The sequence below is a fragment of the Tympanuchus pallidicinctus genome, unplaced genomic scaffold (genome assembly GCF_026119805.1).
Source record: "Tympanuchus pallidicinctus isolate F22 unplaced genomic scaffold, pur_lepc_1.0 scaffold3, whole genome shotgun sequence".
Lineage (NCBI taxonomy): Eukaryota > Metazoa > Chordata > Aves > Galliformes > Phasianidae > Tympanuchus > Tympanuchus pallidicinctus.
Window position 1 is genome coordinate 53,488,720 of NW_026294747.1, and position 15,554 is coordinate 53,504,273.

The window sequence follows — 15,554 nt, forward strand, 5'->3', positions numbered from 1 at the left end:
AACAAACAAAATGCTGCATTTATTATTTTTCCCCTTTTCTAAATAATAAGCACAATCAGGAGGACCGACATTTTAATTCAGTCTGGCTCCCGATAAGCAGCAGAACTCTTGCAGCCCTGCCCCAGCCTCCTCACTTCAGGAGGGATCTGAGAAGCAGGCTGGTTTTGTGGGCTAAGCATTTGATTGGGAATCAAAACCTGGGTTCAATTTCCAGCTTTGCTGCTGTTCCAGGGCAGATCACTTGACCTCTACACTGGAGGTCTCCCATATATGAGAACCATTAGCAGGAGGATAAAGCTTCCTTTCTCCTGGATACATTCTGCTGTTTCTCCTTACTCCAGCTCCATGTAGCACCTATCTCAGGGTCTTCATCTCACCTCAGGTGGAGCCCTGGACATTACCACAAACCAACACATTGCTCTGAGAGCTCTTTGACTTTCTAAGTTCAGCTCCTTGGGTTTTGGAAGCAAATTACTAATTTCAATGTATTTTTCCCCACTCCAAAAGGGTTATAAGAACATTTCCAGTTTCTTATTGCAATTACATACTGCTTTCCAGACCTGGCAGCATTTCCTTAATAAAACACAGTATTTCAGTTTAAGCTTTTATTATCTGAGGGAAGATTTGACCTCCGGTTTCTAGTCTGCAGTCCCCAGCTGACAAGCAGCTTCACATCTGAGTATTACAGCACAGAAGAACAGTCATGTGAAAATGCTGGCATTCTATCAGATCAAGCCTCTGCAATGACAGCAGCTGCATGGGAATGTCAGCACTTCCTACAACTTAAATCCACACACCAGCTCTGTAAACTTTTCAATGACGACACAAGAAAGAAATAGCACATGAGCCATGCTGTGCTAGCAGGATGCCCAGATGCCACCTTCAGGTGCAAGAGGAGGAACAAGATGAGATGCCAAAATGCCTCAGGCTCCTGAACATCTTGGTTGTTCCTCTAAAAATAATCCAGCAATAAGCAGATGACCTAGCTTTTGCAAGTATTGCTGCTTGAAACATTCAAGTGGGCTTTTTTTGTTTGTTTTTTTCCTCAGTTATGAATGGATTCAACAATACACAATCTCAGTTTGTGAAACACCAAACATAAGATTTAAAACCCACATCAGGTAAGAAAGCAAATGTTAGACATATGCAGATCAATGCCTTTATTTATAACTACTTACAAAAGTGAGTAATCTTTATCCTTTCTATCACCTCATATCACCTTGCAGCGAAGTGCTGTGTTTATTTCTCCATCTGCCTCCCTGTGGTGGCTGGAAACCATGGGAAGAATTCTGTCTGCAACCAAATGTCCTCACACTGATTCTACTCTGCCTGTCTTCCTCTACTTTGTCACCTCAGGACACGGTAGGGCAGCAATCAGAAAGATTTGTACCTCCTATACCCTCAAAGACCAGAGCAGATCTCTCCTACTAAACAGTGCCTTGCTGTCACTAAGGAAAAAACATCATCCTGGTCCCAGTCACCCTTAGCTATTGCTCCTCAACACCAAGGGGCCCTCATTTCAACACTTAGCATACTGCAGATTTACGTTTTATTGCAGCAGTGTGAAGACCTGGTTGTGCCTAAACCGAGATCAGCATCAGCAGCTGCCCTTGAATTAATGAAAAGAATATCCTCCCTCCTACATAAACATCCTAGCAGCAAAACAAACTGAGCTCTCTGACACCACTCAGTTATCAGTGACCAACCTGTCAGCCTGAATACTTTCCAACATATTTTCTAGTTTATTCTTCATGGGTTTCAAACATCTCTTCATCAATAATTACAGAATGTAGACCTGCCATTTTATCCCCATAATCACAATAGTCAGGTTCATTTTGTAAGGGAGACTGGGTCACGATTACTTCCCTTCTCTTCTCCATGCCCCCACCACTATTTATCTGGCATTTAAAAACCAGCAAATATCAAATCAAAGAACACAGTAACTAATGCTCAGCATCTTACCTTCTACACATGTAGGACTACACTGCATTGTTTGATTTGGTTTTATTTGCGTTTTGTCAGAAATTTATTTTTAAACTTAATTCTTCCAAATGTTCCTTTAAAAAAAAAAAAAGACAACAAAAATTATAGAACTAGAACAGAAAGAGCTAAAAAAAAAAAACGAAACCCTGACTCACATGCTGTATCTCCCCTGAAAAAATACTGGTGCAGGTCTGAATATGACTGGCAAAGCAGATGGCTAGTTTGAAAAGGTTTCAAAGAGAAGACAGGCTTATTTTTGTCTGTGTTAAAATATAGCATAAGCTGATATAAGAGGTCTGAAACCCTTCAGGGAAAAGAAACAGAAGCTGTTTTGTATGCAACAATTATTTATCTGCTTATCCATCTCACACTGGTTCGTTTATAAATTGACTTGCCTTGAGACATCTGTTGAAGTACAACAGGAAGACTATTGTGTTTTCCTGAAACTTTTCATTCTATTTAGGTAAAATTCCTTCCTTTGGAAATTCAGCCTCTGCAGGAAGACTTTCACTGCTTTTTAAAAAGCAACATTTATTCCGCAGTTCTATAACAAATGGGAAAGCATTTTCTTGTTATAAAAGGAACTCAAGATTTGAGCCAAAACTTTGGATTACATGGAACAATAAGTTGTCCAGAGATGCAGCACTGTGTGTATGTCACTCCACTGCAGAACTTCAAATTCGATCCATCAAAATATCTTTGTTTTAAGTCTGAGATACTGAAAACTATCTGAGATTTCTCCTCCTAGAAGAGACACCAATATTACCATGTTAAAATATTTGTTATTCAAATTTTAGGCTCACTACCTCTCTGGTGAGACAGCAGGTGATTAGTTTAATGACCTACAAAGTCAGTTCCTATACTGATCCTTTTTTCCACATCCACAATCCTCTTAATCTTCACCTTCCATTCTCTGTACTTCTAGCTGAACCAGCTAGTGGGAAAATGGCCACACATCCAACTCCTTTCTGAAGGAGGTATTTGTGGATTAAGGAAAATGTTAAGATTTGCTGTAAAGAACATTCCTCCTACCCTACTACCAAGAACTCCTCCATTACCATCTTTGTAAATAGCCAGCTAGAGACTGAGAATGGCAGAAGTGCTTTGGGCAGAGCACTCTAAGTAGAGTCATGACCACATCCTCAGTCTGCACAGGGAGACCAGAGCTGCTTTGGCACCTTTGCTTGGTGCTTTCCATCTCTGGGCAAACCTGTGGGGCCTCACCCTTTCACAAGGATGGGAGCAGTTTGGTGGTAGAAGAGACAGGCAAGATCTTAAGAGGTCTCTTTTCACCAACATTGCTACAAAAAAAAAAAAAAAAAAGTCAGGAAAACCAAAATGCAAAATTAAGCCAGGAAAAAAATCTAGTTAGGCATTACTAAACATTTCTGTTTATTTCCAGTTGTCTTTTCTTATGACAATTTTCCAGAGAAACACTTTGTTATGGAATTGAATTACTTGAATCACTAATCCCCATCAGATAAGAAGGATCACTGAGGCTGGAACAGCATGATACCAAAATCTCAGTTCAGATGAGATGACTGAAACTGATCTTTGATAAGGCCACCCTATTTTACATTAGGTTCCTCCCATTCTTAGCAAAGCAGCACCATCTTTTTACATACAGAAGAAAACCCTCAAACAATAAACAACATAACCTACAAGCGATCACAGATAATAAAATCCTGTCTACCCAAGGATCACTTGTTAGAAAAACGTTGGGAGCAAACAAATCACCAGGCAGCGGCTATTGCACAAAGTCTCAGAGAAGTAACGAGATCCTGGAATCCAAGGGGCACAAACACAGAAGCCTCCTTCTAACACGAATGTACTGAATGTTAAAAGAAATAATAGCTATTAGCAATTGTGTTGTGGTAATGCCTAGAGGCCTCGTTCAGGTATCAGGAGAGCGGTGCCAAGCCGTGTGTACACACAGGATAGGAGGCGGGCCCTGCTTTGGAAAGCTGGCACACTTGGCTTTCAAGAACTGGCTGTGAAGACCCCCTGGGGAAGAAGAAAATCTTGTAGAAAGCACAAGGAAAGTTTGCATGATGTCCAGAGAGCGCAGCCCTGGTGGCAAACTCTAAGGTTTAACCTCCCAGCAGGACACAGACCTGACTTATTTCAATAGATGTTGCATGCACTGCTCCAAATGATATCTTTTAACCTTTTCACTTCATTATAACTCCCGGTTCTAATGACAACTAACTGTTAACAATGTTACCAAATGGTGCAACTGATTTTTCTTCCGGAGAAAGCCTGCATTAAAATGTGGTTTCTATTTTAAAGCCTTGTATAACACATTTTAGCCCAAAGCATTATTTAGTGGCTACATTCTAAACCACTAAAAATTTGCTTTTTATAACACCAATCTGAAGATATGACTACCCTCGTGTTTGACCTTTTCTCCCCACCTCTGTTGCTGTACCACCCAACGCTTTTCTTTAAGTAGCAAAGTTTGTAGTTATAATACTCCCGCTACAAAGGGGGAGATGTGCTTCAAGCGAGGCCATACATCACCTCAATGGAATAAACCACTGCAGTCACTATAAATGCTGGAGATGATCTACCTGAAACATTTGGAAAAGCTATCAGAATCCTGCCAGGGTCACACAAGCATACTTAAACAGGATGTTTACGTATTTTCTCTGCCAAGCAACTACTTTATCTGAAACCCCTTCACATCTTAAGAATCAAAACTTACCAGCAAAGAGCAAACAGGGTAAAGCTGTGCTTTTTAACAGGTTGACCTTCTCACAGAAAAACTGGGAATTTGGGGCAGGGGAAAGAAAGGGGAAGATCTGGTTCTCTGCACCCTAGGCTTCCCAACCTGGCAGCTCTAACAATCACCAGCAGCCCCTGCCAACCTGCCATCCATTGGCCCCATGAGGCAGAGCTTTGCTCCGCATGACTACACTCTTTCTTTCCCTTCCCACAGCCCAGTTTCCCACGTGCACAAACGAGCAGGGAATTCACATATACAAAGAAAAAGGAAATAACTACTCTTACCAGTTAAATCTAAAATACCCATAGAGTTGCAGGCGCCTTTAGCACATTGTTCTGCCATGCCACACACAATATGTCCTTAAAAAATGCTGAATAAGTAACACTACTGCTGCATATCAGACAGCAGTCAGTTGGAGAGTTCTGCTCAGGAACACAGGCAGGACGTTTGGGGAGATGACAACAATCAATGAAGTCTGAAAGCAAAGTGTGACCATGGGAACAAACGGGGCTTGAATTCTTGTTGGATGCGTTCTTGAATCTAACAAGCCCTCTGGATTCTGGATCTACAGTACATCAATAGATCATAAACTACTCCTGTGACTGTGAAGATTAAGAGCCTTTTGACTGCATCCCTTCCTTCCTCACACAACCTTGGCTGAAGGAAGGAGGTATTCCATCTTTCCAGACCTTTCAGGTGTTTTAGGTGTCCCTTCCCAGCAACTAACTTCAATTCCTGGCATGCATTTATTGAGCTCCTATGTGATACGTTTGCAGGACCAGCACAATTACAGACAAGTTTGCACTTCTTCACGAGGTTACGAGGATCAGTTTCAAGTTCTGTTGCTTCCAAAGCAAACTGCTATCAGAGGCTCTGGAATCATCTGAAATTTACCCACCTAATCCCAAGAGCTGGGGAATCATCACATGCTGCACAAATTGACAAGGTTCAGGAGTTTTCAGGCAAAACTTCAACTCCCTTGTTGCAGGTACCAGAATATCACATAACAGCAGTAAGTGGGAAACCTGTATTTAAAACTACATAAATACAAAGCAGTTTCCCTTTCTGTGCACACACAGACTCTTCCAGAATCCTCTGGCTAAGCTGTAATCAGTCTTTCTGTTCACCCTCTCCTTCCTCTGCACCATCCAAAACATATACAAACAGAACTACACCCACATTGTCTCCTCCAGATATTTGGACCCATATGAGTGTGCCTGGTGTTTCCCAGCCACACAATTTAGCTCTCCAGCCTCAGCCTTCCGATGCCAACAAAAACATGACACATTGCTCACAGCAGTAAGTGTACTGGATATGTTTCTACAAAATGCCTTCGTGCAAAAAGCAGCCAGGGCTCCTTTGAAAAGCAGCATCTCCATGACTTCCTTCAAATGGCATTCGCTGCCTTTTCTGCACATTTTAAGCCACCTCTTCATCCTCCAGGACAGAAAAAAGAGAAGTCTATAAAACCAAGAAGCAAACCATTTAGGAGTCTCTCCTTTGAACACATCCATGTTTTTCTAAGCAAAATCCATCACTCCACCATAAATCACAAGTCACCCTAACTAAGAAAAAAAATAAACTCTGTTGATAACATAGGCCCCTTCCAAAGGGCAAAGTTCTACTTCAACTAAACCAAAGAAAAAGAAATCAACGTCTGTTCCTAAACCTTCTTCTTCTGCACAGCAACACAAAATGCTACCACAGTGGTATGTAAGGTCATCAGCTTCAAAGCAGCTTCAACTACTGTAACTTGCAGAAGCAAAACTGATGAAAGACACCATATGGCTTCTGTCATGGTAGATAAAGCTAATGGAGGCGTATAATGAAAATTTAAATTTCTCTTCTGTTTAATCTTTCCCAGTGCAGCCCAGACAACCGCTTGCAAGCCCTCCTTTTCTAGCAGTAAAGCACTACTTCCACTTTGAATTGTGTTTTTCCTTTGGAAGATAAAATATTTTACTTCACAACGCCCTACAGTTCAGCAAATACGGTTAAAATATACAGGAAAAAAAGTGATTAGATAAACATCTGATACTACAATAAATCCTATTACAAGAACCTAACTTAGACATAGGCAGCTTGTCAAGATAAAGGCCTATGGTCTCATGAGCACAGCACATCAAAAATGCAAGCATAAAGACTTACCTATTTCTTCTATTTCTTCCAGGAAATCATTATATTCACTTAGGCTGGGAAAGTCATCCTCTCTTTTATTGTATCTTTGAGAAAGGAGAAACAATCGTTTGTATAATGCACACAGATGAAATTTCAATTCAGCAAGGCTCTTGCTGCAAGCATATTAAGTATTGACCTAGTTTTATCAACAGTGTTCTTTGTTGCTCCCACAGCTGACCAACGTACACAGTCTTTAAAATGAGACAGAAGTGCTTGGAAAGGAGACGGTCTGGTATAAATCAGTGCTATCTTTCCCTACTGTTTGTAGGCTCCTTTTTCAGCAGTTCAGGTAAACAGAAGCACAAAACCTAGTTCATTGTTATTCCAAGCCAACCTGTCATCATGAAAAACCTGCTGAAGGCAGAAACAACAGCAACACCCACAAGAAAACTTTTTTTTGTACAAGTACGAAAAAGCGAGTAGGGCTTTTTGCCAACAAAAGAAAGCTTATGTCAGCAGCAAACTCAAAGTGCTACATGATTATCTTACTCCATACCAATAGATCCTTCCAGAACTCATTTATTCAACTCTCTGTAGCTGGAAAAAAGGGACAACAAGTCTGGTAAGAACACAGACGAGCTCTCAAAATCAAGATACGTAGCCTCTGAGATTCTGCCTGCTCTGCAGCAGACCAAGACACATGACACCTAGAAATACAAAAACCAAATTCTGAGAACTCAGGCACAGTTCCAATTTGGAGGGGAACTAAAAATTAATCTGGCAAATCCAAGCAGGCCAAGTATTTTACAGCATTTTCTGTTCTAACTATGCTTCTTTTTGTCTTTAGTCAATCAAGTTGACTTTATTCTAATTTAACTTTTGTTAGCTTCAGTAGACTTTATAATCAAACCTCAAAATTATTACTTTCCACATCAGCATCTTGTATTCAGTGAAGCAATTCTCTTACATCTCAGCAGTATTATAAGATTCATTTAGTTCAAGTCTTCACTAAGTCTTAGGCAAAGGCTGCCAAGCTTACGATTTACCTGTGTTCCCTCTTGCACATCTCTGTCCAAGTTTGCTACATTCCATCAGCCCTCCTTCTTTTAGCACTCATCAAGTGGCCTACTACTTTTTTCCTTGTAAAATATTGTTTAATGGCCACAAGACATGAGATGCAATTTGAGATGCAATTATCTCAACTCCAAGAGCTCTCAAATCCACATGACTGTCTCGCAACACAGTGCTTGTAAGCAAAGGTTTCTGCTAAAAATTGCTGTGTGGAAAACAATGTGAACAGCCTCTCTTCTGCCCATTTTCATCTGGAAGGGAACTAGCCTTCAGTTCTCCAAACAGGTCCCCAGGCAACAAAACAATCCAGGTCCTAATTCTGCCCCACTCCCATGTTCACCCCTTCAAAGGGAAAGCAGCTGTGGTCCTCAGCATGAAATCATCTCCATTTGGGAGGTAGGTCTTTGCCAAATACCCCACACAGAAACACCCAACATTTTCTAACACTAAGTAGGAGTTCCTCCAGGCTAAGTTGAGACTTCATTCCTCAGTCGTTGCACAAAATCAGATTCTCTATAATTCCTCAACGTTAAATGGAGTCAAGTTCTGGTGTTGGGTTTTAGGAGTTTTTATTGGTTTGTTTTTAAATTGCTACAGGAAAAATAAGACAATTTTTGAAAATGGGAGCCATGAAACAGATCCATATTCTGATCTTTTGACTGGTGACACTCACATTTTCAGCACTTTCTTACGGATTTCCACTTCCTTGTCAACAGCAGGATCGTCGAAGAGCTGCACCCTGAAGTTACTCTTCCGCAGCGGCGTATCGCACTCATGGCAGTTCCCAGCCCCTCTCACAAACAGCAGCTCCACGCAGCTCTCACATCTGAGGGAGAAGGACGTAGAGGCACATACACGTTAAACTGCAAATGAAAGACTTGGACTCCCTTTTTTTTATTGCACACACTCTCCAAACGAGCACCACATCTCCCCTTTCTTTCACTTTTTGCACACTGTCACATCAAACTCCGCCGTTCTTCCCCAAAGCATCCAACACCTGCACAGAAGCAGGGACTCTGCCCCATGCCTGGAAGGAAACGACCTCAGCAGCACAAAGGCATTCACTCACCCTGCCCAAACAGCTTCACCTCTTTGCTGAGCCTGAAAGCTAATCCAAACACAATGATGGGTTTTGTGTCACGAGGAAGTTTGTTTATTGACACCAAACTCATTTCACACCAAGCAGGCTGCAATATCCTTATTTACTCTGAGCACTACCTTGCCACACAAAAAGCCCCGTTTATTTTCTCAGCACGAGGGGGGATACCAGATCCTGCCCAGAGCCTTCCAAAGCCCTTACCAGCATAACTGTGGAGGAACTACTGCAAAAACCCAGCTGAACTCCAGTCCAATATGAAGAAAGGAACCAAAAAGAATCCCTACACCATTTTTACCTGTGCCCGACATTCTGCACCTCTCCCACACTTGCTGTTAATACTTTCAAAATTGCACACAAATAAGTGCCCTACAGAGGTGCACAACAATAAAAACAACCTTCGGGCTTTATTTCTTCTATCTTACTGAAGATTTCAGATTTTAGCATGACACTAACTAGCAAGTCAGCAGGCATTTAAGAAAGGAAGAGCACACTAGGAGCTAGGTTACTGTATAAAAAGTACTTGGGTATGAATAAGTGCAAATTTCTAGCAGAGGACAACACCTGCTGCAGTCATTTCCTACTGCCAAGGGGGGCAAGGGGTGTCTATTTATAACCTGGGCATATTGAAGCCAAGACTGTTGTACATTAAGGGCTGTGCTGTGCCTTCAACTCAGCACAAAATCTAAACAAGGGAAGCAATACTGACGTGGTTGCAAAGGATCTTAAACAGAACTTCCACCCCGTGGACCGGCTCCTAACTAGACTGGTTCCAGTACACACAGAGGCAGAACTGACTACTGCCAACCAGTTTTGTTCAGCTGCTGTTTGGGAGATTAGAAAGTGTAAGAGAACTGTGATTGTATCCTACAATTTAAAAAAAAATTACTGCAATTTTGTTTGTTAACAGAAGTAGAACTCCAGCTCTGTAATGCATCTTGCAGCTGACTGCACTAAAGAGCAAATGTTGGATTTACCTAGAGGTTTTCCTGCCCTGGCATTCCTCTGGTTAGAGAAACAAATGCACTTAAAAACACTTTAGCTGGGAAGGGAAAAAGCAAACTTTTCAGCATGCTATGTCTGAAAGTCAGAAGATACGAGGACATGAGCTCAGGCTGCTTTAGGGAGGTGTTTTAACTCACTGTTAAGCAACACTAAATGAAAGAGAGAAAAGGCTCTTTCTCCTTCCCACAACCGGCCCATGCCTGCAGCAGCCCTGCACACAAGGACAGTTTCACTGTCTCCTTCATTCTGGCAGCCAGCGCTGTTTGTACATCTTTCAACACAGCAACTACAGCACTTGGAAAGAAAAAAAGAAGAAAAAAAAAAAAGAAAAAAAAAACAACCTTGTCTCCTCCTTCCTATTTTTAAGTTATAAAAAAAGGTGAGCAAAGCTCCAGAACTTGGCAAGAGGATCCAAGCACAGGTGTTTGATTTGTTTTTATCACAGTGTTGCCTAAGGACCAACAGAACAGGGTCTCCCTGTGCGAGATGTTATGCACAGACAGTAGCACCTGAAACTACTTCACCTTTTTCCCCCCCTCTCTTCCCCAAATCAAAGACATTTCAAGTTTACGCAGGACCCAGCTAGGGAAAACACCCCTCCTTGCACAAGCACTCCATGCAAGTGCTTCAGTGCCTGCCCAAACTGGGAGCAGAGCTCCTAAGGCTAGAAAAGCTGCTTTCCTATAAAAATCACATTAAAAAATATTTTTTTTAAAAAAAAAAAAAGATGAGTACAAACTTCACAAGGGGAATCCCATATCAGGTGATTGACTTCTTTCTCACTCACACACATCCATGCTTATATTCATTCCTTTTGAACACAGAAGCAGTTATACGGGCCAGGACGGGACCAAGCCCAAGCCCTGCCTTCTCTCCATCTCCCCATAGGTTTAATGCACCCATTTAGACTCAATCCCAGCAGAGCTGTCTATGCCCCAGTGATGGACACACGATGGGTCCCACAACTCCTCCTCGCCCCTGGAGGAGAAAAGCCATCTCCGAAATTCCTGGCAAGGGAGCCCACTTCATCTCTTGGAAAAACAAAGTATCCACGACAGGATACTAAATGGCAGTACACCGGACATCGGTTTGCTCCGTATTTGCTCTCCCTTTCATCCCCAGGAAGGCACGGCTCAGCCTAAGCAGTCTGCAGCGATGCACATTTTTGAGGACAGCAGCACTAAAGCAGCTCAGCGGTTTGGCAGCACCGCTGCACAAAGCACAGCACGCCTTACACACATCTCAGTGCTCAGGGCCTTCAGGATCATACGAAAAATGTTTTGAACGCATTGCAGAAAAAGAGCAGAAGTTCTTCCACTCACAAACTCCGTGCAGGGAGGACAAGAGATAAGCAGGGGAGCCCCCGGCACATCCAAACAGACGAGGATGGCCCAACGCAAGTGCAGCTCCACAGCACTGCTTATTTTTCTAGCTTGGCTGGCAAGAGAGCAAACAAAACAGAATGAAGGAAGAGCCATTCTCACAAGCAGAGCACTAAATACCCTCCCTTTTTAAATTTCAGATTCTGCTGACCGGAGCAAAAAATTTTCAGGGCTTTGATACGCAGCCATTAATCAGTTCAGAAAGAAAATCTTTATTGCTCTTGCTGTTGACTGGGAATATTAAAGAATGAGTTACTGACCTTCTTCACAAGGGCTATTTTTAGTAGGTACGCTCGTTAAACAGAATCAAGTATTCAGAATCTCTAAGGCCCTCTTTTTCAGCTTTTATAACCAAGATGTTTCTGTAATTTAAACTAACAGGCAAAACAAACCATCCTCTCTACTATGGAAAAGTTTAGATTAAAAACATAATGATACAGTCTTCTGTACAGAGCCAAGACGAACTCCAAACAAATAAAATGGAAAGTATCAGCAAAAATAAATAAATAAAGATGTGTTTTCACTTGTTCCTCAATTCTGATGTCAGATGGAAATTTACTTACAGAAATGGAATGATCCTTGATTTACAGACAGGGAACATTAAAAACAAACAGGACCAACAACCACATGCGAAAGCTTAGAGAGACATCCCCATTTTTAAATCAAAGAGGCTTCTAAGAACATTCACAGGCTTTTTGTTCAGCTCAGATCAGACTATTTTGAGTCCTGTAAGGACATCCTGTAAGTGGCACAGTGTGGAGCATGCAGCCATCAGACCTGTTTGTTTCACAACCTCCAGTACGTTGAGCAAGTGCTCAGAACCCACAGAGGTTTCCACCACATAGCCAAGAGCTCATCTACTATTTGAAATTGGCCATTGCAGGTTTCTTTTCCAAAACCAAGTTGATGGACTAAGAGGTACATCCTAGAATGCAGCTGCTTCTTGGAGTCTGCAGCAATGACGAACTTTCACTGATCCAAGCAGCTCTGGGATCCAAACGAAAGCAATTAGTTTGTTGAATGCTACATTACAGGTTAGGGATCAAAACCAGAGAGAAGAGAAAGTGTGACTGCAATGGCACATGTCAGAGAGCCCATTATGGCAGTAAGACATCTCAGGTTATGGGCAGAAATCACAGTTCCATCCACCAACAGATGAGAATGTAATACTTTATAAGCTATATTCAGTTGCCTGCAGCCCCTCTCTGCTCAGCCCACAGTAACATGCACTGCAAGCCTGAACTTCAGAAACCACTTCCAATTTATTTTTTCCCCCACAAGAATACTGAGACCCTAGAGAGCTGATCTTAATCCCTCTTGTAAATAACAGAGTATAACAACAACAACAAAAAAAGGCTCTGGTACTCAGTCTATAACTGTATCATGTCAATTCTCAGCATCATCTGCCAAGCATACCATCTTTCTTTTAGACTATTTATACCTTTGGGGAAAAGGACGCACGCATAGACTTTTGTTTCACTGCTGTTCTGTCAGACGAGTTCTACTCCATACTGCAGAAAGAAAGAGGTGAAATGAACCCAGATACCTCAAGAATTCCAAAGACACTCAGCCCCAGGTAACCCTATTTTCCAAACACCCAGACACACGTCCGGGTCATTCTGCAAACACTACAGCCCAGCTCATCCCACCTGCACTCACCAGAAAGCAGACCAGGTTGCGGTTGAACTGCAGCCCTGAATGAGTGGCAGCGAAAGCAGTAAATAAATAAAAAAATAAAAAGGACACTGGGCATGAATTAATGATCAACAGAAACACTTCCACCAGCCATTGTGTTTCAACATCTCCATTACAAAACCATTTCAAGTGGCTGGGACCTGATAAGGGAGTTTTGCAGCAAACTGAAACTTAACTAACGCAGAACACCAGACTTTTTTTTTTTTTTTTTTTTTTTTTCTTTTTGGACCCCTTAAGCACATAGAAAATATTTCCACTGATGTTTGAATAAAAGTGGTTCTTCATGAGATACTGCTGCATAATCAGTTAAGCACACAATAATGAAAACGTATCTTATGGCACATTTATCTCAATTGAGTCGAGATGACAAGCCAATACTTGAAAGACCAATTCTTGACAATTCGCAAGCAGCTGCACAGCATTGAGAAATAAATGTTTTCACAATGACTAGGCATACCAAAATCGATAGAGAACTTACCCAATGCACCAGAATAACGACTTCAAATCCATTACAGCCGACTGGGCAAACACATGCACTAAAACAATAATTCAACTATGTCAATAACACTTTTCTTCTGTTTTATTCTCTTTCAGTAAGAACTTTCGCAAGTTCTTCAGGTTCTCAATAGATCAGGCTTGGTTGCTTCCAGGATTAGGAGCTGCCCACAAACACCTGACCCTGAGACACCATTACGAAATTCCCCACATCTGCCTTAAACCTACAAAGCACACACCTTTCACACGGGGTCCAGCTCAATGCGCCCCTTGGCTCACAGCACCCAGGACAAACACGCTTGTCGTCCCCAAGTTCAGGCTCTCACACCAAGCTCCACACAGGACATGCTGCCCTGCTGCCATCTCTGACATCAGAGGAACTCCTGCACCACTGTGGGCAGGCCTTGCTGGCTCACTTGCATTGGTTTATAGAACACCTGCACATATCAGAAATCTCACTTGAAAAACTAAAACACATAATTGAAAATATGCACTTTAGGGACCCAAAGCAGTCACAAGAAATGTTTTGCTTGAATTAAAACAATAGCGTGTAGAAGCAAGACAAGGAAATAAGGCTGTACAGTAGAAAGTGGAAAATAAATCAAAATGGTATTAAAGGCATGATGTGATATCCTGACCACAATACTGAGTGTCACAAGACACTCCCACGTTTCACGTCTAATCTCAGACAGTAAGAAGATAAAGTTGATACAACACACATCTGCAAGAGAACTGGGCACATGCTCAAGGTTTTCCATAAAAACAACAGTGGTCTGGGGTCTCAATGGGAAGCACGCAAGCGTTTTAAAAACCATCTCAAAAGCAAGATTTCTCAAAATCAAAACCTTTACCAATCTCTTGCAGGTATACCTGCTGAATGCTCTGCATATGTTGGCTCTTCTCTCTCGGCCTTTGGGGGGAACCAAGCCAAATTTCTGCCAAAAGCACTGACTTGTATTTCACCCTTAGCATAAAAGCTACACAGTCTGGTTTCCTTGAGCTATTCAAACATAGTGAGATACCGTGGACACATGTACTGTGTAACAGCTAAACAGAACGGTCTATTGGAACAAAGACAACTTCCAGTCCTGACAGCACTGAGAACACTGCTGGTGCTCAAAGAGCAGCGTACAAGGAAGAACCATTAGGTTTCCTTGGCTTGAAAGTCGCAGCAGATTGTGCTTTCAAAGTGCTCTGTACTAGCTGCTGTTTTATGATAGAAAGCAATCAACTATTTCCTTTCAGATAAGTAGTTTTAGATAAATAGTTTCATTCATTGCTGTCAAAAACTAGTGACCAAATAAGTTGTGAGACACCATCTTCTGTTCCCATGAGCAGCAAACGTCTTCACAACCTTGATTTTGTATGTTCAACAGAGGAAGCCAACACTTGCATTTCTATGTGTTGAGGCAGCAGCAGTTCCAAAGCTGTTCATCTCCCTTCACCCTGCTGCACAACGTCCCTTCCCTGCTGCCATCTCTCACAGGCCAGAAACAAACACTTGTGCAGCCATACGGTTATTTGCTGAGTCTTTTTTTCTGCCAGACAAACTCACCCACTTGGTTCACCGCATAGCTCACATATACTTATGCCAGCACATAGCAAAGGGCAAAGTGAAAACAGGAACCAGCAACGAGGGTGAGAACACTTCAGCAGGATATTGCCAAATATAAAATCACAGTCAGAGCAGTACGTATATCAAACTATGCCATGGAGGTCTCGAAAGACACATGTTTCAGAATCATTCCTTAGGGAGGCTGAAGCTGGAAGGGGAGTTGTGTTCAGCATCAGAGGATGCCAGTACCCAGAAGAATGGTGAAGGGCTGTACGAGGAATGCCACGTACCTCAACAGCTTGGCAGATCCCACCTCCAAGCAGAACAAGAAGAACCCATGAACGAGCTCCAGGCCCCAACAAGTCTGGCAGCCAGGCTTCCTGCAGACAGGTCAGGGCATCCCACAAAAAACATTCACATTCAGGCAGC

At 42.1% G+C, this 15,554-nt stretch overlaps 1 protein-coding gene across 7 annotated transcripts in view; it reads right to left on the reverse strand.

The window, feature by feature from the left end:
- The window catches only part of MNAT1 (MNAT1 component of CDK activating kinase), a 115,381-nt gene that overhangs the window by 76,552 nt on the left and 23,275 nt on the right, over nt 1–15,554 (reverse strand). For all 7 annotated transcript variants that reach the window (XR_008209633.1, XM_052696270.1, XM_052696267.1 and 4 more), the window contains exons 2-3: nt 8,571–8,723; nt 6,857–6,930 (exon numbers count right to left, since the gene is read on the reverse strand). Coding sequence is in view for 6 of the 7 variants with exons in the window: in XM_052696270.1 (XP_052552230.1) it covers nt 6,857–6,930; nt 8,571–8,723 (227 nt within the window). In the remaining variant the exon portion in view is untranslated. The remainder of the gene's footprint in view (nt 1–6,856; nt 6,931–8,570; nt 8,724–15,554) is intronic.